Source organism: Mesoplodon bidens, assembly GCF_964165515.1.
Source record: "Mesoplodon bidens genome assembly, chromosome: 17".
In the NCBI taxonomy this organism is placed as follows: domain Eukaryota; kingdom Metazoa; phylum Chordata; class Mammalia; order Artiodactyla; family Ziphiidae; genus Mesoplodon; species Mesoplodon bidens.
In genome coordinates this window covers 489,746-514,966 of record NC_138174.1, presented here as the reverse complement: position 1 = coordinate 514,966, position 25,221 = coordinate 489,746, and the positions used below count along the sequence as shown (strand labels likewise).

Here is a 25,221-nt window from a genome sequence, read left to right as displayed (position 1 = left end):
GTTTGCTGAGTCATTTCACTGCAAATAATATGCAGACATTATATCATTTAAAATATCAAGTAAAAATTAGGACATTCTTCTATATAACCACAATACTGTTATTATACCTAGGGACCTTATCTATGCAAATGCAATTTAGAATTCTCCCTGTGATCCCAAAATTGCCTTTTAAAGGTGTTTTTTTAAAGATAGGATCCAGTCAAGGTTTATGTATTACATTCAGTTGTTACAACTCTTTAGTCTTTTTGTTTTGTTTTGTTTTGTTTTTCCGGCCGCACAACGAGGCGTGCAGGATCTCAGTTTTCCGACCAGAGATAGAACCCGTGCCCCCTGCATTGGGAGCGTGGAGTCTTAACCACTGGACCACCAGGGAAGTCTTCTTTAGTCTTTTTTAACTTAGGAAAGCCCACACCTTTTTCTCCATAACATTAACCTTTTGAAGACTGTTGTGTTTTTTTCTTTTTTTTAAAACATCTTTATTGGAGTATAATTGCTTTACAATGGAGTGTTAGTTTTTGCTGTATAACAAAGTGAATCAGCTATACATTTACCTATATCCCCATATCCCCTCCCTCTTGAACCTCCCTCCCACCCTCCCTATCCCACCCCTCTAGGTGGTCACAAATCACTGAGCTGATCTCCTTGTGCTATGCAGCTGCTTCCCACTAGCTATCTATTTTACATTTGGTAGTGTACATGTGTCCATGCCACTCTCTCACTTTGTCCCAGCTTACCCTTCCCCCTCCCCGTGTCCTCAGGTCCATTCTCTACATCTGCGTCTTTATTCCTGTCCTGGCCCTAGGTTCCTCAGAACCTTTTTTTTTTTTTTTTTTTTAGATTCCATATATATGTGTTAGCATACGGTGTTTGTTTTTCTCTTTCTGACTTACTTCACTCTGTATGACAGTCTCTAGGTCCATCCACCTCAATGCAAATAACTCAATTACATTTCTTTTTATGGCTGAGTAATATTCCATTGTATATATGTGCTACATCTTCTTTATCCATTCATCTGTCGATGGACACTTAGGTTGCTTTCATGTCCTGGCTATTGTAAATACAGCTGCAATAAACATTGTACATGACTCTTTGAATTGTGCTTTTCTCAGGGTATATGCCCAGTAATGGGATTGCTGGGTTGTATGCCAGTTCTATTTTTAGTTTTTTAAGGAACCTCCATACTGTTCTCCATAGTGGCTGTATCAATTTACATTCCCACCAACAGTGCAAGAGGGTTCCCTTTTCTCCACACCCTCTCAGCATTTATTGTTTATAGATTTTTTTTTTTTTTTTTTTTGCAGTACGCGGGCCTCTCACTGTTGTGGCCTCTCCCATTGTGGAGCACAGGCTCCGGACGTGCAGGCTCAGCAGCCATGGCTCATGGGCCCAGCCGCTCCACGGCATGTGGGATCCTCCCGGACCGGGGCACGAACCCGTGTCCCCTGCATCGGCAGGCGGACCCTTCAACCACTGGGCCACCAGGGAAGCCCTTGTTTGTAGATTTTTTGATGATGGCCATTCTGACTGGTGTGAGGTCATTGTACTATACCTCATTGTAGTTTTGATTTGCATTTCTCTAATGATTAATGATGTTGAGCATTCTTTCTTGTGTTTGTTGGCAATCTGTATACCTTTGGAGAAATGTCTATTTAGGTCTTCTGCCCATTTTTGGATTGGGTTGTTTGTTTTTTTGATATTGAGCTGCATGAGCTGCTTGTATATTTTGGACATTGAATTCTTTGTCAGTTACTTCGTTTGCAAATATTTTCTCCCATTCTGGGGGTTGTCTTTTCGTCTTGTTTATGGTTTCCTCTGCTGTGCAAAGCTTTTAAGTTTCATTAGGTCCCATGTGTTTATTTTTGTTTTTATTTCCATTTGTCTAGGAGGTGGGTCAGATAGGATCTTGCTGTGATTTATGTCATAGAGTGTTCTGCCTATGTTTTCCTCTAAGAGTTTGATAGTGTCTGGCCTTACATTTAGGTCTTTAATCCATTTTGAGTTTATTTTTGTGTATGGTGTTAGGGAGTGTTCTAATTTCATTCTTTTACATGTAGCTGTCCAGTTTTCCCAGCACCACTTATTGAAGAGGCTGTTTTTTCTTCCTTGTGTGTTTTTGCCTCCTTTATCAAAGATAAGGTGACCATATGTACCTGGGTTTATCTCTGGGCTTTCTATCCTGTTCCATTGATCTATCTTTCTGATTTTGTGCCAGTACCATACTCTCTTGATTACTGTAGCCCTGTAGTATAGTCTGAAGTCTGGGAGCCTGATTCCTCCACCTCCGTTTTTCTTTCTCAAGATTGCTTTGGCTATTCGGCGTCTTCTGTGTTTCCATACCAATTGTGAAAGTTTTTGTTCCAGTTCTGTGAAAAATGCCATTGGTAATTTGATGGGGATTGCCTTGAATCTGTAGACTGCTTTGGGTAGTATAGTCATTTTCATGATGTTGATTCTTCCAATCCAAGAACATGGTTTATCTCCATCTGTTGGTATCATCTTTATTTTCTTTCATCAGTGTCTTATAGTTTTTTTAGTACAGGTCTTTTGTGTGCTTAGGTAGGTTTATTCGTAGGTATTTTATACTTTTTGTTGCAGTGGTAAATGGGAGTGTTTCCTTAATTTCTCTTTCAGATTTTTCGTCATTAGTGTATAGGAATGCAAGAGATTTCTGTGCATTAATTTTGTATCCTTCCACTTTACCAAATTCATTGATTAGCTCTATTAGTTTTCTGGTAGCATCTTCAGGATTCTCTATGTATAGTATCATGTCATCTGCAAACAGTGACAGTAAATAAAACAGTGACAGTTTTATTTCTTTTTTTTCCTATTTGGATTCCTTTTATTTCTTTTTCTTCGCTGATTGCTGTGGCTAAAACTTCCAAAACTATGCTGAATAATAGTGGTGAGAGTGGGCAACCTTGTCTTCTTCCTGATCTTAGTGGAAATGGTTTCAGTTTTTCACCATTGAGAACGATGCTGGCTGTGGGTGTGTCATATATGGCCTGTATTATGTTGAGGAAAGTTCCCTCTTAGCCTACTTTCTGGAGGGTTTTTATCAAAAATTGGTGTTGAATTTTGTTGAAAGATTTTTCTTCATCTATTGAGAATATCATATGGTTTTTATCCTTCAGTTTGTTAATATGTTGTATCACATTGATTGATTTGTGTATATTGAAGAATCCTTGCATTTCTGGGATAAACCCCACTTGATCATGGTGGATGATCCCTTTAATGTGCTGTTGGATTCTGTTTGCTAATATTTTATTGAGGAGTTTTGCATCCATGTTCATCCATGATATGCGCCTGTAGTTTTGTTTTTTTGTGACATCTTTGTCTGGTTTCGGTATCAGGGTGATGGTGGCTTCGTAGAGTGAGTTTGGGAGCGTTCCTCCCTCTGCTATATTTTGGAAGAGTTTGAGAAGGATAGATGCTAGTTCTTCTCTAAATGTTTGATAGAATTCACCTGTGAAGCCATCTGGTCCTGCATTTGTGTTTGTTGGAAGATTTTTAATCTCAGTTTCAATTTCAGTGCTTGTGATTGGCCTGTTTATATTTTCGATTTCTTCCTGGTTCAGTCTTGTAAGGATGTGCTTTTCTAAGAATTTGTCCATTTCTTCCAGGTTGTCCATTTTATTGGCATAGAGTGGCTCGTAGTAATCTCTCATGATCCTTTGTATTTCTGCAGTGTCAGTTGTTACTTCTCCTTTTTCATTTCTAATTCTATTGATTTGAGTCTTTTTCCTTTTTTTCGTGATGAGTCTGGCTAGTGGTTTATCAATTTTGTTTATCTTCTCAAAGAACTAGCTTTTAGTTTTATTGATTTTTGCTCTTGTTTCCTTCATTTCTTTTTCATTGATTTCTGACCTGATCTTTATTTCTTTTCTTCTGCTAACTTTGGGGTTTTTTTGTTCTTCTTTCTCTAATTGCTTTAGGTGTAAGTTTAGGTTGTTTTTTTGAGGTGTTTCTTGTTTCTTGAGGTAGGATTGTGTTGCTATAAACTTCCCTCTTAGAACTGCTTTTGCTGTATCCCATAGGTTTTGGGTCGTAGTGTTTTCATTGTCATTTGTTTTTAGGTATTTTTTGTTTTCCTCTTTAATTTCTTCAGTGATCTCTTGGTTATTTAGTAGTGTATTGCTTAGCCTCCATGTGTTTGTGATTTTTGCAGATTTTTTCTGTAATTGATATCTAGTCTCATAGCATTGTGGTCGGAAAAGATACTTGGTATGATTTCAATTTTCTTAAATTTACCAAGGCTTAATTTGTGACCCAAGATATGATCTATCCTGGAGAGTGTTCCATGAGCACTTGATAAGAAAGTGTATTCTGTTGTTTTTGGATGGAATGTCCTATAAATATCAGTTAAGTCCATCTTGTTTACTGTATCATTTAAAGCTTGTGTTTCTTTATTTATTTGCATTTTGGATGATCTGTCCATTGGTCAAAATGGGGTGTTAAAGTCCCCTACGATGATTGTGTTACTGTCGATTTCCCCTTTTATGGCTGGTAGTATTTGCCTTATGTATTGAGGTGCTCCTATGTTGGGTGCATAAATATTTGCAATTGTTATATCTTCTTCTTGGATTGATCCCTTGATCATTATGTAGTGTCCTTCTTTGTTTCTTGTAATAGTCTTTATTTTAAAGTCTATTTTGTCTGATATGAGTATTGCTACTCCAGCTTTCTTTCGATTTCTGTTTGCATGGAATATTTGTTTCCATCCCCTCACTCTCAGTCTGTATGTGTCCCTAGGTCTGAAGTGGGTCTCTTGTAGACAGTATATATATGGGTCTTGTTCTTGTATCCATTCAGCCGGTCTATGTCTTTTGGTTGGAGCATTAAACCATTTACATTTAAGGTGCTTATCGATATGTATGTTCCTATTACTATTTTCTTAATTGTTTTGGGTTTGTTATTGTAGGTGTTTTCCTTCTGTTGTGTTTCCTGCCTAGAGAAGTTCCTTTAGCATTTGTTGTAAAGCTGGTTTGGTGGTGCTGAGTTCTCTTAGCTTTTGTTTGTCTGTAAAGGTTTTAATTTCTCCATCAAATCTGAATGAGATCATTGCTGGGTAGAGTAATGTTGGTTGTAGGTTTTTCCCTTTCATCAGTTTAAATATGTCCTGCCACTCTCTTCTGGCTTGCAGAGTTTCTACTGAGAGATCAGCTGTTAACCTTATGGGGATTCCCTTGTATGTTATTTGTTGCTTTTCCCTTGTTGCTTTTAATATTTTTTCTTTGTATTTAATTTTTGATAGGTTGATTAATACGTGTCTTCGTGTGTTTCTCCTGTATGGGACTCTCTGTGCTTCCTGGACTTGATTGACTATTTCCTTCGCATATTAGGGCAGTTTTCAGCTATAGTCTCTTCAGATATTTTCTCAGTCCCTTTTTTTTCTCTTCTTCTTCTGGGAGGCCTCTATTTCAAATGTTGATGCATTTAGTTTTGTCCCAGAGGTCTCTGAGACTGTCCTCAATTCTTTTCACTCTTTTCTTTGTTCTGCTCTGTGGTAGTTATTTCCACTATTTTTTCTTCCTGGTCACTTATCCGTTCTTCTGCCTCAGTTATTCTGCTATTGATTCCGTCTACAGAATTTATAATTTCATTTATTGTGTTGTTCATCATTGTTTGTTTGCTCTTTAGTTCTTCTAGGTCCTTGTTAAATGTTTCTTGTATTGTCTCCATTCTATTTCCAAGATTTTGAATCATCTTTACTATCATTACTGTGAATTCTTTTTTAGGTTGCCTGCCTATTTCCTCTTCATTTTTTTTGGTCTGGTGGGTTTTTACTTTGTTCCTTTATTTGCTGTGTATGTCTCTGTCTTCTCATTTTGCTTAACTTACTTTGTTTGGCGTCTCCTTTTTGCAGGTTGCAGGTTCGTAGTTCCCGTCATTTTTGATATCTCCCCCCAGTGGGTAAGGTTGGTTCAGTGGGTTGTGTAGACTTCCTGGTGGAGGGGACTGGTGCCTGTGTTCTGGTGGATGAGGCTGGATCTTGTCCTTTTGGTGGGCAGGACCGCGTCTGGTGGTGTGTTTTGGGGTGCCTCTGAACTTATTATGATTTTAGGCAGCCTCTCTGCTAACCGGTGGGGTTGTGTTCCTGTCTTGCTAGTTGTTTGGCATAGGGTGTCCAGCACTGTAGATTGCTGCTTGTTGAGTGGAGCTGGGTCTTAGCATTGAGATGGAGATCTCTGGGAGAGCTTTCGCTGTTTGATATTATGTGGGGCCAGGAGGTCTCTGGTGGATCAATGTCCTGAACTCGTCTCTCCCACCTCAGAGGCTCAGGCCTGACACCTGGCCAGAGCACCAAGACCCTGTCAGCCACTTGGCTGAGAAGAAAAGGGAGGAAAAAAAAAAAGAAAAAAAGAAAAGAAAGTTATTAAAATAAAAAATATTATTTAAAAAAAATTTTAAAAAGTAATAGAAAGAAAAAGAAAGACGAGAGCAACCAAACCAAAAAGCAAATCCAGCAATGATAACAAGCGCTAAAAACTATACTAAAAAAAAAAAAACCAACAAAAAACAGAACCCTAGGACAAATGGTAAAAGCAAAGCTATACAGACAAAATCACACAAAGAAGCATACACATATGCACTCACAAAAAGAGAAAAAGGAAAAAAAAACATGGAAGAGAGCAACCAAATCAATAAACAAATCTACCAATGCTAATAAGCTCTAAATATTAAACTAAAATAAGCATAAAACTAGAAACAGATGCAGAAAGCAAATCCCAAGTTGCTCCCAAAGTCCACCTCCTCAATTTGGGATGATTCGTTGTCTATTCAGGTATTCCACAGACGCAGGGTACATCAAGTTGATTGCGGAGCTTTAATCCGCTGCTTCTGAGGCTGCTGGGAGAGATTCCCCTTTGTCTTCTTCGTTCGCACAGCTCCCGGGGCTCAGCTTTGGATTCGGCCCCGCCTCTGCGTGTAGGTCGCCGGAGGACGTCTGTTCTTCGCTCAGACAGGACGGGGTTAAAGGAGCCGCTGATTCGGGCGCTCTGGCTCCCTCAGGCCGCGGGGGAGGGAGGGGCACGGAGGCGGGGCGAGCGTGCGTCGGCGGAGGCCGGCGGAGGCCGGCGTGACGTTGCGTCAGCACGAGGCGCGCCCGTGCGTTCCCCTGGGGATGTTTGTGGAGCTCGGGACCGTGGCAGTGGCGGGCAGCACAGGCTCCCGGGAGGGGAGGTGTGGATAGTGACCTGCGCTCGCACACAGGCTTCTTGGTGGCGGCAGCAGCAGCAGCCCCAGCGCCCCATGGCCGTCTCTGGGGTCCGCGCTTTCAGCCGCGCCTCGCGCCCGTCTCTGGAGCTCCTCCTTTGAGCAGCGCTCTGAATCCCCTCTCCTCACGCACCAGGAAACAAAGAGGGAAGAAAAAGTCTCTTGCCTCTTCAGCAGGTCCAGACTTTTCCCCCGGACTTCCTCCCGGCCAGCCGTGGCGCACTAACCCCTTCAGGCTGTGTTCACGCCGCCAACCCCAGTCCTCTCCCTGCGCTCTGACCGAAGCTCGAAACCCGAGCCTCAGCTCCCAGCCCCGCCCGCCCCGGCGGGTGAGGAGACAAGCCTCTCGGGCTGGTGAGTGGCGGTCGGCACCGGTCCTCTGTGCGGGAATCTCTCTGCTTGGCCCTCCGTACCCCTGTGGCTGCGGTCTCCTCCGCGGCTCCGAAGCTTTCCCCCTCCGCCACCCGCAGTCTCCGCCCGCGAAGGGGCTCCTAGTGTGTGGAAACCGTTTCTCCTTCACGGCTCCCTCCCACTGGTGCAGGTCCCGGCCCTATCCTTTTGTCTCTGTTTATTCTGATTTCTTTTGCCCTACCCAGGTACGTGGGGAGTTTCTTGCCTTTTGGGAAGTCTGAGGTCTTCTGCCAGATCTCAGTAGGTGTTCTGTAGGAGGTGTTCCACGTGTAGATGTGTTTCTGATGTATTTGTGGGGAGGTGATCTCCACGTCTTCTCCGCCATCTTGAAGGTCCCCAAGTAAAGTTTTATTTTGTAGAATTACCTCTAAAACAGTGCCCTGTGCTTCAAAGTACTTCGTCATTGTAGCTGTTAGTGTCCTGTTGCTGCCCTGTCAAGGAACTGTGACCGTGTGGTGTATAAATTCTTTACCGAGGCAACTCGACACCTCCTTTCTCTGGGGCTGAATCCCCGCTGCTCACGTGCTCTTTACACACACAGACCTTCCATTCACTGCAGTGGGAATTCTCAGTGTATAAAAGGAGAGGTTTTCCTGTCTGCAGACTTTCACTTGTCAACTTCACAGAATGGCTTCCGGATTATTTTGGGGGTCTTAGTCCTCAGTAGCTCGCCAGCGAAGTTCATCTGAATTGAGAACTCAACACCAGGTACTTTGAATAAAGTCCAGTCCTAGCAAAGGACTCGCTTCAAAATTTAATCAGTCAGGTAACAGTGTGACCAAACAAAGGGCTCACTGTTAGGTCACAGAAGCCAGTACTATGGCACGGGTTTTTGAGAGGTCAACTGGAAGGGAGAGCAGAATGTTGTGTTTTCATTAGCGTTTTGTAGTTTTTCTTTATCAAATTAAAGAAATCCTTGAGAGTTCAAAAATCTTTGGTATACATTAAGTTTAACTAAATATTTTTTTAGTACAGTAACTTGTAAACTTCTCAAGTTTTAAGACTTTAATCTGCTTTTTTTTGAACTAAATTGTTCCTAATTTTTATCCTAGGAGAAGGTATTTTACCATGTTCGGAGAAAATGACGGAACAGATTCAGGAAGGGAACAATACGAACTTAAAAAAAATTGGTGATTCCTCGGAAGTGGTTAATATTGAAGAAAGGTATCATCCATATTGGAAGGAATTTAATATAATAGTCATTATTATTGGTACTTTCTTTGTTTGAAAGATCTATAGTTTTCTTGTGTTTGCCTGGGTATGCTTTTAAATAAAGAGTTGAAGATCCAACTTATTCCATGTTGTCAGCAACAGAAGCAGGTTGGGGAGATACATCAGTTTGACATCGTACTGGAAAAATTGAGCAAAGTTTTTTCACCTAAGGGAAATATCTGGATAAAACTAATCTTCTCTCACATAAATAAATCCTGTTTTGGAGAAGAGAAAAAAATCATATATTGGAGTCTCACACATGGTATCACTTATAAATAATAATTGAGTGAGTATGGTTACAGAATTTAAAAATTTTATGTCAGAGATAATACCAACTGTGAGGTTGTTTATTATTTTCTTAAGTATTTTAATATACATTATGGAATGGCAAATGACTTTTGATTGTTTTGTTTATATTATTAAGGATCTTAGAGTATGTATTTAATGAATTATTTTTGAAATATATTTTATTTATGTAATGAATATGTTACTTCAAAAGTTAATCTAAGGTCAGTAGGTGGACTTCAGAGGGGTTTTTCACATCACGTGTAGAGTGATGTGTATTTCTATATTTTGGGAGATGGAGTGGGATTGTAGCTTTTAATAGATTCTCAGAGGGGATCTGTGACTTTGAAAAAGGTTAGTTCTCAGTCAGAGGTGTCTGTATCAGGCACACTAAGTGTAAAGTATTCACCACATGATTTGAATGTTAAATAACTTTACTTTTATGATTAGGCCTATTAAAGCTGCTATTAGAGAAAGGAAACAAACCTTTGAAGACTACTTAGAAGAACAAATTCGGTTGGAAGAACAAGAACTGAAACAAAAACAGCTAAGGGTTAGCATTTCCACTATTTTGATTAAATTATCTAAGGCTTTAGAGATTTGTTTATAATTTGCTTTAAAAATAACTTTGAGATTACTTGGATATACCAGAATTAATTCAAATATTGTTCTTTTATTTTAGGAAGCAGAAGGATCCTTGCTAATCAAAGCAAAACCAAAACAACCATTCTTAAAACGAGGGGAAGGTTTAGCTAGGTTTACTAATGCTAAATCTAAGTTTCAGAAGGGGAGAGAAAATAAACTAGTCACTACTCACAGCAGTTCAGAGGACAAACCTGTGTTTAAATTAGATAAACAACAATTCCAGCGGAAAACTGCTCTTATAAATAAAGAACTGTGTACAGAGAACCTTCCTGTCAAAAAGAACAGTAAAGCCAGAACAAAGAGTGGTTGTGTCACACTCAGTCAGAAGCCGAAAGTGCTTAAGGGTAACAGTAGGAAAAGTCTTTCTCCAGCAGGATTGAAGATACTGGCAGGGAAGAAATGTGACGGGCAATTTAGAGGTCAGATCAATTTAGAAAAAAAGGTAGAATCTAATAATAAAGAAAATGTACCCGAGTGTACAAAACCTTGTGACGTTGGTTGCAAAATCAGGAATAAGACACAAGGTAAAGACAGACTTTCCCTTTTGACAGGGCTGGCCAGCTGCGTGGCTTCTAAGAGCCCAATAAGTGAGACTTCGAAAGAGTCAGAATCTTCTCTTGACATTTCTCTTCAGAAAAAGTTAGAGAATTGGGAACGAGAAAAGGAAAAGGAAAATTTGGAATTAGATGAATTTTTGTTTTTAGAACAAGCTGCTGATGAAATATCATTTTCTAGTAATTCCTCATTTGTACTGAAGATCTTAGAGAGGGACCAACAGGTCTGCAGAGGTCACCGGCTATCTTCTACCCCCGTCAAAGCTATGCAGCCAGAGAAGACAGCAACACCGGATCCCGTTAGTGAGTGTAACCAAAATGAGGATCCAGGCCGTACCACGTGTGAAAGTAAGCGTGAGTGTGAGGTTGCACCCAAACAACCTGATACAGTGTCCTCACCTGATGCATCGCAGGAACAGTCCTGTAAAGTCAGTCGGAAAGTGTTCCAGATGAGCACTTGTGAAAGTCCAACTAGGTGGGATGCAAGCGATGACGAAGGTGGTACAGACAGTGATGATAGCACTGATTCTGAGGAACAACTTGATGTCACCATAAAACCATCATCTGAGGATAAGGAAAGGGGTTTCAGCAGCAGAGAAGATAGTCCACAAGTCTGTGATGGGAGGGGACCTTTAAGGGACACCAGGACTCAAGAAGAAGATAAGAGGAGAGATGTTGATTTAGATTTGTCTGATAAAGATTACAGTAGTGACGAGTCTATCATAATAGCAAGCTTGAAAAATAAAGCTTCTGATACCTCAAGAAGACACCCATCTGTGAGTAAAATTGACTTTGATGATGAAAGAACTTGGACTGACTTTGAAGATGATTCATTTAAACATGATGTTATTCTTGGGAATGAAGCCGTTTATGGGACTCCCCAGACAACCTACCCTAATAAGAGTGAAATATGTGTACTGGACAAAACAATAAAAAGGAAGGTTGCACCAGTCAAGAAGGGAGAAGACTTGAATAAATCCAGTAGGAGCACAAGTCCTCCTCCTACCTCGGATCTGATGATGAAATTCTTCCCTTCTTTGAAACCAAAATCAAAATCAGATTCACGCTTGGGAAATGAACCCAAGTTAAACATAAATCAAGACCAACCACCTGGTAAGTCAGAGCATTGTAAAATATGTAATGGAATGTTACACGTTTAATATTTATTTTATCAGTATGTTGTCAGAATGCTTATTAAAATCCCTACCTTTCTAGTTGCTCAGTGGAAATCTAGTAGGTGATTTGTTAAAGTTAAGTAGGTAATTTGTTAAAATTTTATTTGTTTTGTGAGTCTAAATAATGTAATAGTCACTAGTATGAGATTTGGAAGAATTGTGATTTCAGATTTTTCAAATTTTAGCCTGTTTCTTATTGCCAAGGCTTTAAAATTAATTATTATAAGGTGAAATAACATTTAAGTTTCTTTTATAACCAGGGAATACCCAATTTGTGGTTTGCGCTACTGTGTATTTTTTTTAATTAGTTTTTTTTTTTTTTTTTTTTTTTTTACTACCTCATGCATTCTCTTGCCAAATATGATGAGGAAGAAATACAGTAAAATTCAAGTTTCTATTCTTCCCCAGACATGGGCTCTTAGAGACATCAGCTTTCCCATTTCATTTGTGTATTCTGCAAAGATTCCATGCATATAAAAGCATATGTGTGAATGTGGATATAGTCCTCCTTTCTGCACCAATGAAAACATGTTTTTTATATACTGTTCTGCACCTTGCTTATAATAAATTTTGAAGATTTTTCTAATACACATCTGTCTCATTCCATTTAGTGGCTATATAGTATTTAGTTTATGTGATGGATTTTTTTAACTTATATTGAAAACAGTTTTCCTTTATGTCATGTTATATTATAAACTCTGAGTGTCTAGCAAAGCATAGGTGCTTTAAAATAGAAATTATAACTTAAGCTAATTTAAAAAAATACTCCGATTTTAAAAATAGTATTTTTTGCAGGAAGTTTGGTAGTTAAAAAGTGTAGAAGCAAAAATGTTTATAGCTAACCTATCCTAAGGTAACTGTGATATCATTTTGGGATATTTCTTTCCATTCATTTTTCCTGTGTATTTTTCATATGGTAGAGACATATATTATAACTCGCCTCATGCTTTTTGACCAGGCGTATAATATGCTTTGGCCACATCATTAAAGCTCTTTGTATACTTTAAAAATGGTTGCAGAGCATTATATGAATGTAGCATCATTTTTTTTAGTAATTTCTTTAATGTTGTATACAAATTATTTTTCACTATTAGAAATAACACTTCAATGCATATTTTTGTGCAAAACGATTTGTATGATTTTATAAGTTCGTTCTTTAACTAGATTTTTAGAAGTGGGTCTAAGGGTAGGTAATGTGTATTTTAGCCTTGTGTTACAAATCAGGGTTATTTTCCAGAAGGGTAGTTGAAGGACGAAAGCATTGGCCATTTTCTTAAGTAGCAAATTTGATACAGAAAAAGATCTTAATTTGTATTTCTTTGATTAGTGGGGGTTAAACTTTGATTTTGGTGTTCATTAGAGCTTTAAGTCTCTTGCAAATACTTATTCATGTTTTTAAGCTATTTATGTATATTGGTTTAAAATTTATTTGATTTTTTTAATACATAATGTTCATTTGTCATCAGATTGATACTCTTGAGGTAGAATGATTTGATTCTTTATTAAATTTAGGCTGTTCCATCTGGAAAGTTAGACTATAATAATTTTTTCTTTGTTTTTAGAAGCATTGTTTCTAATGCATTTTAATAGTACAGGTGTTTACCATATTTTTGGCTCCTAGTGTAATAGCTAGCTAGTGTTTTGCTGTTGAAAGCTTTTTGTGAAGTTCAATATTTGTGGCTTATCTTATAGGTGACAATGCTCGATCTCAAGTTTTGAGAGAGAAAGTTATTGAATTGGAAACAGAAATAGAAAAATTTAAAGCTGAGAACACATCTTTAGCTAAACTTCGCATTGAACGAGAAAGTGCCTTGGAAAAACTCAGGTAAGTTTGCATCTGTAAGTGGGAGAAAATGTATAGTGTTTCAGCTTTATTTTTAAGATTATATCTGAACTATTTGAAACAATTCTTATTAATCCAACAATATAAGTGAGAGAAGGAAGTGAAATAAATACCACATAAGAATTTTTAAATAAAATGACCCACTGTGGTCAAAGATGTCTTAAAAGGAGAATTGTCGTCGTAATGAGGTCATAAATTGAAATTTGAAAAGCAGTGTGGAGCTCTGAATTCAAGGGCCACCTTGACCAGTGTATTAGTTTCCTAGGGCTGCTGTAACAAAATACACACAAACTGGATGGCTTGAAACAACAGAAATTTATTCTCTCATGGTTCTGGGGGCTAGAAGCCTGAAGTCAAGGTGTCAGCAGAGCCATGCTTTCTCTCGTGTCTTCTGTTGGTTTCTGGCGATCCTTAGCCTTCCTTGGCTCACAGCTGGACATGTGGGTTGTTTCTATGTTTGGGTTATTGTGAATAATGCTGAGGAACCACCATACTGTTTCGCACAGTGGCTGCACCAGTTTACATCATGTTAGTTGATTTGCATGTGTTGAACCAACTTTGCATCCTGGGGATGAATCCCACTTGGTCATGGTATTTAATGCTTTTACTGTGCCGTTGAATTTGGTTTGCTAGTATTTTTTTGAGGATTTATAGACTGTATTCATCAGGGACATTAGCCTGTAGTTTTCCTTTTCTTGTATCTTTGTCTGCCTGTGGTATCAGAGTGATAACTAGCCTCACAGAATGAGTTTGGAAGTATTCCTTCTTTTCTTGGAAGAGTTTAAAAAAGAATTGTATTAATTTTTTCTTTGACTGTTTGGTGGAATTTACCTGTGAAGCCATCTGGTCCTGGACTTTTGTTTTTTGGGAGGTTTTTGATTACTGATTCAGTCTCCTTATTTGTTATTGGTCAGTTCAGGCTTTCTGTTTCTTCTGGATTCAATTTTGGTAGGTTGTATGTTTCTAGGAATTTAACCATTCTAAGTTATCCAGTGGTTTCGAATATAATTATTCATATATTGTCCTTTTTATTTCTTGAGGCATCTGTTATAATGCCGTGCCTTTCATTTATGACTTTATTTATTTGAGTCTTCTCTCTTTTTTTCTTAGTCTAGCTAAAGGTTTGTTGATTTTTTTCCTTCCATAATGCGTATATGGTTCATACAGTAGTGTCCCATAAATCCTGCAGGCTTTCTTCACTCCTTTTCATTCTTTTCCCTTTTTTCCCCCTCTGACTGAATAACTTTGAATCACCAGTCTTCGCAGTCACAGATTCTCTCTTCTGCTTGAGTCTGCTGTTGAAGTTCTCTGTTGCATTTATCACTTCATTCCTTGTATTCTTCAGCTCTAGAATTTCTTTTTGGTTCTTTTTTTATGATTTCTAGCTCTTTGTTGAACTTCTTGTCTTGTTTCACGTATTGTTTCCCTAGTTTCATTGAGTTGTTTATCTGTGTTTTCTTGTAGCTTGCTGAGCTTCCTTAAAACAATTATTTTGTATTCTTTGTCAGGTAATTTGTAGATCTCGATTTCTTTGGGATTAGTTACTGGAGCTTTATTAGTTTCCTTTGGTGGTGTCACGTTTGCCTGATTCTTGGTGATCTATGTGGAGTTGTGTTGATGTCTTTGCATTTGAAAGAACAAACACCTGTTCCTGTCTTTACAGACTGTTTTTGGCAGGTAAAGACCTTCTTCTGCTGGATCCCTGGACTGGTGGGTCTACTTCCAGGATCACAGTCAAGTGGGGTTGTAGCTGGGTCCACAGTTGGTAGGCCTGTTACCAGGGTTGCAGCCAGCTGTGGTTCCTGCTGCATCCCCAGTAGGACAGGACTACTTCCTGGACCACAGTCAGGCAGGGCTGGAGCTAGGTCATGGGGCTGCCTCCTGGTCCACTGTTGAGTCTGTAGACAGGAGGTGTGTTTCCAGGCGTGAGGATGGGTGGGGCTCCTGCCAGGTTTCTGAGCAGCTTCCTACCAGGCTCCTGGGTGGGCAGGACTGATCCGTACCACATAGAGCAGGGCTGGAGCTGGGTCACAGGGCTGTACCAGGATCTGTACCAGGATCTGTAGGCAGGGCCAAGGTCTGCGGGTCTCTCTCCAGGGGCATGAACGGGCACGGCTCCTCCTGGGTCCCTTGGCAGTGGGGCTGTTTTTAGTGCATCAGGACCACATTTGGTAAGCCTGGCACTGGGGCATGGGCCTGCCTTCTCTGAGTGGCTGTCCTTGATCTTAGGCTTCACCAGCATTTCTCATTTCCTGCCTGAATCCCAGAGCTCCCACAAAAGCACTTCTGTCTGTGGATGGCATTCGTGTGGAAGGATGTGAGCCAGGGACCTCTTGTTCCACAGTCTTGGTGTCGTCACTCTCCCTGTGCTCTTCACACAGCAACCAGAAGGAGGCCGGGTCCTGAGCGTTCTCTGACCCGCGTGCTCCTAAGCTAAATACCAGGGTCTTCACAGTGGTCCACAGACCCTAATTAATCACCCCGCCTCCTGCCCCCCCCCCCCCCTTTTTTCTGACGTTTTCTCCTACTGTTCTGTCTCTTTAGCTACACTGGCCTCCTGCCTGTTCTTTGAACACATCAGGCATGTTCCTATCTTAGGGCTTTTGCATGTGGTGTTCCCTCTGCCTGAACTGTTTTGTCCAGATACCTCAATGGCTGTTCTCTCATGTCCCTCAGGTTTTACCTCAAGTACTGCCTCAGCAAGATGACTTCGTCCATAATTTCAGGCTCCTAAGCTCCATATTTCCTAACCTCATTCCTTGGTTTATTCTTCTTAATATCTCCAGTGTTCCATGTATTTTACTTGTTAATTTTCTTTATTGTCATCTGTCGCTCCCACTAGAATGTAAGGAGCTTTACAGGAGTACGGATGTTTGTTTTTTTCACTGTGGTTTCTCCAGTACGTAGTGTAGTACGTGAACCGTAGTAGGTGCAGCGGATGCTTGTCGAGTAGCGCTTTACCGGGTTAGTTGGCTGTCACCGCACCGCTGTGGGTTGGAGATGGAGTCACCAAAACTAGCAGCTCCTCAATTCCAGGTGGCCACTGGTCTTCCACTTTGGTACCGCGTGTGGATTACTGTATTTACGTGGCCTCCCTAGATTATAACATGGTTTGGTTGTTCTAGGAAAGAAATTGCTGACTTTGAACAACAGAAAGCAAAAGACTTGGCTCGAATAGAGGAGTTTAAAAAGGAGGAAATGAGGAAATTACAAAAGGAACGCAAAGTTTTTGAAAAGTATTCTACAGTTGCGAGGACTTTTCCGGATAAAAAAGAACGTGAAGAAATACAAGTATGTCAGTTCTTTACATTATACTCATATCAGTTAGTAAAGATGACAGTCTGGTAAGAATCTTAGAATTATTTGATGTGTCAAAGGGAAATTGGGTATCAGTTTATTAATCATCCATTGACTCAACAAATAATCTGAGACATCAGGCACATCTTTTGTAGTCTTGACTTTCTTTTTTTTTTTTTTTCAATTTTTTTTGGCCATGCCACGCGGCATGTAGGATCTTAGTTCCCCGACCAGGGATTGGACCCGTGCCCCCTGCATTGGAAGCACGCAGTCTTAACCACTGGACCGCCAGGGAAGTCCTGTAGTCTTCACTTTTAAAGAGTAAAATACATCAGTTCTTTTCTTACTGAAGGCTTCCTCAGAAAATACTCTGATAATGACATGGATGTATTAACAAGCCAGGAGTTGGAGATTCACCAGTGGAATGTGTTAATTTGTTTGACCCACCACACATTGTTAGTTCTGTTCATTTATAATAATTTAAGGCTTGTATACTAACTAGGTGTTTAACTCTAAAACTTGTAAACTGATAAGCCAAATCATCAGTCCTAGTCATTTCAAAGTTAGAAATGGACATGATCAGAGGAAAGTAGTAGTTAAAAAGAACTAGTGCATTTCTAGCTAAAACTATAAACCTAGGAAAAACTGTAGGTGAATATATTTGCGACAATGGCATCTGCAGAGGTTTCCAAGAGAAGACACAAAGAACTAAGTATAAAAGAAAAAGTGGATATATTGAATTTCATCAAAAGTAAAACTTCAGTTTACCAAAAGAAAAATTTTAAATGGCTTTCTGTTATTTATAGCATAAAATACAAACTCATCCACTTTCGTATTTTCAACACTAGTCTTTTCGAGGCCCGTCCTTTGCTTCCTTCCTTTCATACATAGTGCACCACCCTTGGTTAGTCTTAGTACACACCTGTAGCTTAACTTACCACATGCCGTGTCTGTTAGGGTCTTTAATTCTATTTATTTCTGTAGGCGGAAACGTGCCATTATATTTTGGTTCATGCTTGGTTTATTATATCTAATACGTTAGACTTTAACAATCTATTAAAGTTTTTATTTCAAAAGGTAATATATTCCTATTCAAAAGGTACAAAAAGATGTGCTGTGAAACCTCTCCCTCTCACCCTTGCCCTGGCACCTGATTTACCTCTCTTTTGAGGCATCCGGTGTTACCAATCTTTTGTATCTTTTCAGAGAAATTCTAAGCAAATACATATGTATATTCCCAATTAAAAAAAACAAAAAACGAATTAATGGTAGTATACTAAAATCATTTTACGTCTTAACGTAAAGAGCATTCTCCTTTATTTTACCATTGAAAATAAATGCATTAAAAAAGCTGCGTTATATGGAAGTGCCATAATTTACCTAACCAAGCCTTTATGTTATTTCTGCTCTTTTTCTGTATATAAGAAGTGCTCTCCTGAATAGCCCTGTACATACCTCCCCTCTCGCAATCATTCTGCTAGTCATTTAACATGTGGTTATTGAGTACAGCCTGTATAGCAGGCATGTACTGGGAATGAAGTAGTGAACAAAATAAATTCATCCTTACCTGTTTGTAGCTTACGTACGCAAGCATATCTGTGGGATAAAGTCCTGCAAATGAAATTTCTAGGTTAAAGGGTGTGTACTTAGTAGATATGGCCAGATTATCCCTCCATAAATATCACGACAATTTGTTTTTTTTTGGCTGCATTGAGTCTTCGTTGCTGCACGTGGGCTTTCTCTAGTTGTGGCAAGTGGGGGCTACTCTTCATTGCGGTGCGCGGGCTTCTCATTGTGGTAGCTTCTCTTGCTGTGGAGCACGGGCTCTAGGCATGCGGGCTTCAGTAGTTGCAGCACGTGGGCTCAGTAGTTGTGGCTCACGGGCTTAGTTGCTCCGTGGCATGTGGGATCTTCCCGGACCAGGGCTCGACCTGTGTCCCCTGCACTGGGAGATGGATTCTTAACCACTGCGCCACCAGGGAAGTCCCTGTCATGCCAATTTAAAATTCTACTAGCAATTTTAAGAGTGTTTTTTGCTCTTTGCCTGAAAGGTAAAAGATTAAAATTCGTGTTAAATTTAATTGAATTTCTTTTCTCTTTCCCTCTCTCCCTCTCTCCCTAACCCTTTCCTTTGGGTCTTAGTTGTGACATGCAACATCTTTGTTGCGGCTCACAGCGTCTACATTGTGGTGCGTGGGCTTCTCTCTAGTTGTGGCGTGTGGGCTCTAGAGCGTGTGGTCTTAGTTGCCCCACAACATGTGGGATCTTAGTTCCCCGACCAGGAATCGAACCCACATCCCCTGCATTGGAAGGCAGATTCTTTTTTTTTTTAATTTTAAAAATAAAAAAAATTATTTTATTTATTTATTTTTGGCTGCATTGGGTCTTCTTTGCTGCATGTGGGCTTTCTCTAGTTGTGGCGAGCGGGGGCTACTCTTCTTCATTGCGGTGTGCGGGCTTCTCATTGCGGTGGCTTCTCTTGTTGCAGAGCACGGGCTCTAGGCGTGCGGGCTTCAGTAGTTGTGGCATGTGGGCTCAGTAGTTGTGGCGCATGGGCTTAGTTGCTCCGTGGCATGTGGGATCTCCCTGGACCAAGGCTTGAACCTGTGTCCCCTGCATTGGCAGGCAGATTCTTAACCACTGTGCCACCAGGGAAGCCCTGGAAGGCAGATTTTTTTTTTAATTTTAATTTTTGAATTTTATTTTATTTATTTTTTTATACAACAGGTTCTTATTAGTCATCAGTTTTATACACATCAGTGTATACATGTCAATCCCAATCGCTCAATTCAGCACACCACCATCCCCACCCACCCCGGGGTTTTCCCCCCTTGGTGTCTATACGTTTGTTCTCTACATCTGTGTCTCAACTTCTGCCCTGCAAACTGGTTGATCTGTACCATTTTTCCAGGTTCCACATACATGCGTTAATATACGATATTTGTTTTTCTCTTTCTGACTTATTTCACTCTGTATGACAGTCTCTAGATCCATCCACGTCTCAACAAATGACTCAATTTCGTTCCTTTTTATGGCTGAGTAATATTCCATTGTATATATGTACCACAACTTCTTTATCCATTCGTCTGTCGATGGGCATTTAGGTTGCTTCCATGACCTGGCTATTGTAAATAGTGCTGCAGTGAACACTGGGGTGCGTGTGTCTTTTTGAACTGTGGTTTTCTCTGGGTATATGCCCAGTAGTGGGATTGCTGGATCATATGGTAATTCTATTTTTAGTTTTTTAAGGAACCTCCATACTGTTCTCCATAGTGGCTGTATCAGTTTACATTCCCACCAACAGTGCAAGAGGGTTCCCTTTTCTCCACACCCTCTCCAGCATTTGTTTGTAGATTTTCTGATGATGCCCATTCTAATGGGTGAGAGGTGATAACTCATTGTAGTTTTGATTTGCATTTTTCTAATAATTAGTGATGTTGAGTAGCTTTTCATGTGCCTCTTGGCCATCTGTATGTCTTCTTTGGAGAAATGTCTATTTAGGTCTTCTGCCCATTTTTGGATTGGGTTGTTTGTTTCTTTAATATTGAGCTGCATGAGCTGTTTATATATTTTGGAGATTAATCCTTTGTCCGTTGATTCATCTGCAAATATTTTCTCCCATTCTGAGGGTTGTCTTTTCGTCTTGTCTGTGGTTTCCTTTGCTGTGCAAAAGCTTTGAAATTTCATTAGGACCCATTTGTTTACTTTTGTTTTTATTTCCATTACTCTAGGAGGTGGATCAAAAAAGATGTTGCTGTGATTTATGTCAAAGAGTGTTCTTCCTATGTTTTCCTCTAAGAGTTTGATAGTGTCCGGTCTTACATTTAGATCTCGAATCCATTTTGAGTTTATTTTTGTGTATGGTGTTAAGGAGTGTTCTAATTTCATTCTTTTACATGTAGCTGTCCAGTTTTCCCAGCACCACTTATTGAAGAGACTGTCTTTTCTCCATTGTATATCCTTGCCTCCTTTGTCATAGATTAGTTGACCATAGGTGCATGGGTTTATCTCTGGGCTTTCTATCTTGTTCCATTGATCTGTGTTTCTATTTTTGTGCCGGTACCATATTGTCTTGATTACTGTAGCTTTGTAGTATAGCCTGAAGACAGGGAGTCTGATTCCTCCAGCTCCATTTTTTCCCCTCAAGACTGCTTTGGCTATTTGGGGTCTTTTGTGTCTCCATACAAATTTTAAGATTTTTTGTTCTAGTTCCGTAAAAAATGCCATCGGTAATTTGATAGGGATTGTGTTGAATCTGTAGACTGCTTTGGGTAGTATAGTCATTTTCACAGTATTGATTCTTCCAATCCAAGAACATGGTATATCTCTCCATCTGTTGGTATCATCTTTAATTTCTTTCATCATTGTCTTATAGTTTTCTGCATACAGGTCTTTTGTCTCCCTAGGTAGGTTTATTCCTAGGTATTTTATTCTTTTTGTTGCAGTGGTAAATGGGAGAATTTCCTTAATTTCTCTTTCAGGTTTTTCATCATTAGTGTATAGAAATGCCGGAGATTTCTGTGGATTAATTTTGTAACCTGCAACTTTACCAAATTAATTGATTAGCTCTAGTAGTTTTCTGGTGGCATCTTCAGGATTCTCTATGTATAGTATCATGTCATCGGCAAACAGTGACAGTTTTACTTCTTCTTTTCCAATTTGTATTCCTTTTTCTTCTCTGATTGGTGAGGCTAGGACTTCCAAAACTATGTTGAATAATAGCCATGAGAGTGGACATCCTTGTCTTGTTCCTGATCTTAGAGGAAATGTTTTCAGTTTTTCACCATTGAGAATGATGTTTGGTGTCGATTTGTCATATATGGCCTTTATTATGTTGAGGTAGTTTCCCTCTGTGCCAACTTTCTGGAGAGTTTTTATCATAAATGGGTGTTAAATTTGTCAAAAGCTTTTTCTTCATCTATTGAGATGATCATATGGTTTTTATTCTTCAGTTTGTTAATATGTTGTATCACATTGATTGATTTGCATATATTGAGGAATCCTTGCATCCCTGGGATAAATCCCACTTGATCATGGTGTATGATCCTTTTAATGTATTGTTGGATTCTGTTTTCTAGTATTTTGTTGAGGATTTTTGCATCTATATTCATCAGTGATACTGGTCTGTAATTTTCTTTTTTTGTAGTATCTTTGTCTGGTTTTGGTGTCAGGGTGATGGTGGCCTCATAGAATGAGTTTGGGATTGTTCCTTCCTCTGCAGTTTTTTGGAAGAGTTTGAGAAGGATGGGTGTTAGCTCATCTCTAAATGTTTGATAGAATTCGCCTGTGAAGCCATCTGGTCCTGGACCTCTGTTTGTTGTAAGAATTTTAATCACAGTTTCAATTTCATTACTTGTGATTGGTCTGTTCATATTTTCTGTTTCTTCCTGGTTCAGTCATGGAAGGTTATACCCTTCTAAGAATTTGTCCATTTCTTCCAGGTTGTCCATTTTGTTGACATAGAGTTGCTTGTAGTAGTCTCTTAGGATGCTTTGTATTTCTGCGGCGTCGTAACTTCTCTTTCATTTCCAATTTTATTGATTTGAGTCCTCTCCCTCTTTTTCTTGATGAGTCTGGCTAATGGTTTATCATTTTTGTTTGTCTTCTCAAAGAACCAGCTTTTTTTTTTTTTTTTTTGCGGTACGTGGGCTTCTCACTGTTGTGGCTTCTCCCGTTCTTTTTTCTGTATTCTGTTCCGCAGCAGTGAATTCCACCATTCTGTCTTCCAGGTCACTTATGCGTTCTTCTGCCTCAGTTATTCTGCTATTGATTCCTTCTGGTGTATTTTTCATTTCAGTTATTGTATTGTTCATCTCTGTTTGTTTTTTCTTTAATTCTAGGTCTTTGTTAAACATTTCTTGCATCTTCTCGATCTTTGCCTCCATTCTTTTTCCGAGGTCCTGGATCATCCTCACTATCATTCTGGAATCTTTTTCTGGAAGGTTGTCTATCTCCACTTCATTTAGTTGTTTTTCTGGGGTTTTATCTTGTTCCTTCATCTGGTACATAGCCCTCTGTCTTTTCATCTTGTCTGTCTTTCTGTGAATGTGTTTTTTGTTCCACAGGCTGCAGGATTGTAGTTCTTCTTGCTTCTGCTGTCTGCCCTCTGGTGGATGAGGCTATCTAAGAGGCTTGTGCAGGTTTCCTGATGGGAGGGACTGGTGGTGGGTAGAGCTGGCTGTTGCTCTGGTGGGCAGAGCTCAGTAAAACTTTAATCCGCTTGTCTGCTGATGGGTGGGGCTAGGTTCCCTCCCTGTTGCTTGTTTGATCTGAGGGAACCCAGCACTGGATCCTACCGGGGCCCTTTGGTGGGGCTAATGGCGGACTCTGGGAGGGTTCACGCCAAGGAGTACTTCCCAGAGCTTCTGCTGCTAGTGTCCTAGTCCTCATGGTGAGACACAACCACCCCCCCACCGGCCTCTGCAGGAGACCCTCCAACACTAGCAGGTAGGTCTGGCTCAGTATCCTCTGGGGTCACTGCTCCTTCCCCTGGGTCCCGATGAGCACACTACTTTGTGTGTGCCCTCCAAGAGTGGAGTCTCTGTTTCCCCCAGTCTTGTCGAAGTCCCACAATCAAATCTCACTAGGCTTCAAAGTCTGATTCTCTAGGAATTCCTCTCCCGTTGCCGGACCCCCAGGTTGGGAAGCCTGACTTGGGGCTCAGAACCTTCACTCCAGTCGGTAGACTTCTGTGGTATAAGTGTTCTCCAGTCCATGAGTCACCCACCCAGCAGTTATGGGATTTGATTTTAGTGTGATTGCGCCCCTCCTACGATCTCATTGTGGCTTCTCCTTTGTCTTTGGATGTGAGGTATCTTTTTTGGTGAGTTCCAGTGTCTTCCTGTCGATGATTGTCCAGCACCTAGTTGTGATTCTGGTGTTCTTGCAAGAGGGAGTGAGAGCACGTCCTTCTACTCCACCATCTTGGTCTCCAGTCTTTCAGTGCAGGTGGGCATCATCCAGTCATTGAGCGCCATAACGAACAGTAGAGCCAAAGCAGCAATCAGAAAAGTCAGGCTCGTGCAAACCTTCGGTCTTGGTGAGTTACTCACGATGCTCCCAGGGCCTTATCTCCATGCTCCAGAGGCCCTCCTTTGGAAGCACTGCCTCCCCTTCTGCACCTGGAAGGCAGATTCTTAACCTCTGGACCACCAAGACATCCCTGAATTTCTTTTAAATAGTCTATAATATAGATTAGTATTATAATCTATAATAATACAAATTTGGCATGTTTTTTTTGTGTGTGTGTTAACACTTCAGATATTTTAAGCAGTAGCCAAAACCAAATTTAGCTATCAGAAAACTTTTTTACTGAATTTAAAACCATAGCCTAAAATATCTGCACAATGGGTTTGTCATTCATTTTTCTTGTTTCTGAATCTCCTAGGAGTAAAGCGGTACTGACTTGATACATTGCTATGTTATCAAAATCTTATGAGATTAAAAACAGCCTTCTCAGACCACCCAATATATTTGACTCCCCCGTAAGATCGATTCCCCCCACCTTTCCCTCTTTCTAATAGCTCAGGACATGATTACTTCTTCCAAACTGATTCAAACCAGAGCAGAGAAGCTGTCTTGCTCTAGTTTGACTTTATTATATGTGAATGACACATACATTTTACTCTCTCGTAACCTGGTGCCTCTCCCTCAGGAAGTGCATCCTCTCCTCTGTGAACCTGTTCTGTCCAGTCTGCTATAGCCATTAGCCGCATGTGGCTACTTAAATTTAAGTTAGTTGAAATTAAGTGAAACTAAACATTCAATTTCTCAGTCACATTAGCCACATTTCAAGTGCTTGATAGTCACGGGTGGCTGGTAGCTGTCACGCTGGACAGTGCAGGTCTAGGACACACCCACCTTTGCAGAAAGCCCTGGGCAGTGCTGGTCTAGAGGCCTCACCTCCTGGAGACGGGGGTGGGAGTGGAGAATTGTCGATGACACGTTTCTGTCCTCCTGGAATTTACATGTGTAGCCTGCCGCAGACTCAGGTGGCTCTAACTAAGGATGACAGTTCCTGTTGATAATCAGTTGGTCCGAGCTTGACCAGTGGGAACCCTCTAAGTACATTAGCTTCCTTGTCCTTTAGCACTGCTGTTGCTTTGAATTTTCAAACGTTATCCCTGCTTTCTGTGATGATCGGTGACTTCAGACCACCTGGTGTTTGCGTTTCTCCCCCCCTCCAACCCGCGGCAGATCTGAAATCCGCTGTCTGTGAGGAGGCCTCTTCCTTTCATCTTAGCATTTGGGTCTGCCTGAGGGTGGGCGCAGGCTCACAGTGCCCCCCTTTCTGTTGGAGCCTGTACTAGCGACAGGGCTGGGGGCACCGGCCTTTATGAGGTCATGAGTTCCCACTGATTTTTGTGTCTTAGTCACATATTATTCTGATTTTCATACCGTGAGGTTTCATTGACTACTTGCACACTTGGTGTTCAGTCAGATCTCCGCTCACCACAGACCTGCGCGTCGGTTTCCTCATCCAGCAGATATTTAAGGGCCCTTGACTTGTGAGGTGCTGTGGTGAGCTGGTCAGCTTGCTTTGGGTGTTTCAAACTTAACTCACCCCGTCCCTACTGAATCTACCTTT

The 25,221-nt window shown here is 40.4% G+C and overlaps 1 protein-coding gene across 7 annotated transcripts in view; it reads left to right on the top strand.

Annotated features, from left to right (window-relative positions):
* CPAP (centrosome assembly and centriole elongation protein) overlaps positions 1-25,221 on the top strand; it is a 60,629-nt gene that overhangs the window by 13,109 nt on the left and 22,299 nt on the right. For all 7 annotated transcript variants that reach the window (XR_014013621.1, XR_014013622.1, XR_014013623.1 and 4 more), the window contains 5 exons: positions 8,676-8,787; positions 9,571-9,673; positions 9,803-11,432; positions 13,187-13,319; positions 16,463-16,628. Coding sequence is in view for 1 of the 7 variants with exons in the window: in XM_081214940.1 (XP_081071066.1) it covers positions 8,676-8,787; positions 9,571-9,673; positions 9,803-11,432; positions 13,187-13,319; positions 16,463-16,628 (2,144 nt within the window). In the remaining 6 variants the exon portion in view is untranslated. The remainder of the gene's footprint in view (positions 1-8,675; positions 8,788-9,570; positions 9,674-9,802; positions 11,433-13,186; positions 13,320-16,462; positions 16,629-25,221) is intronic.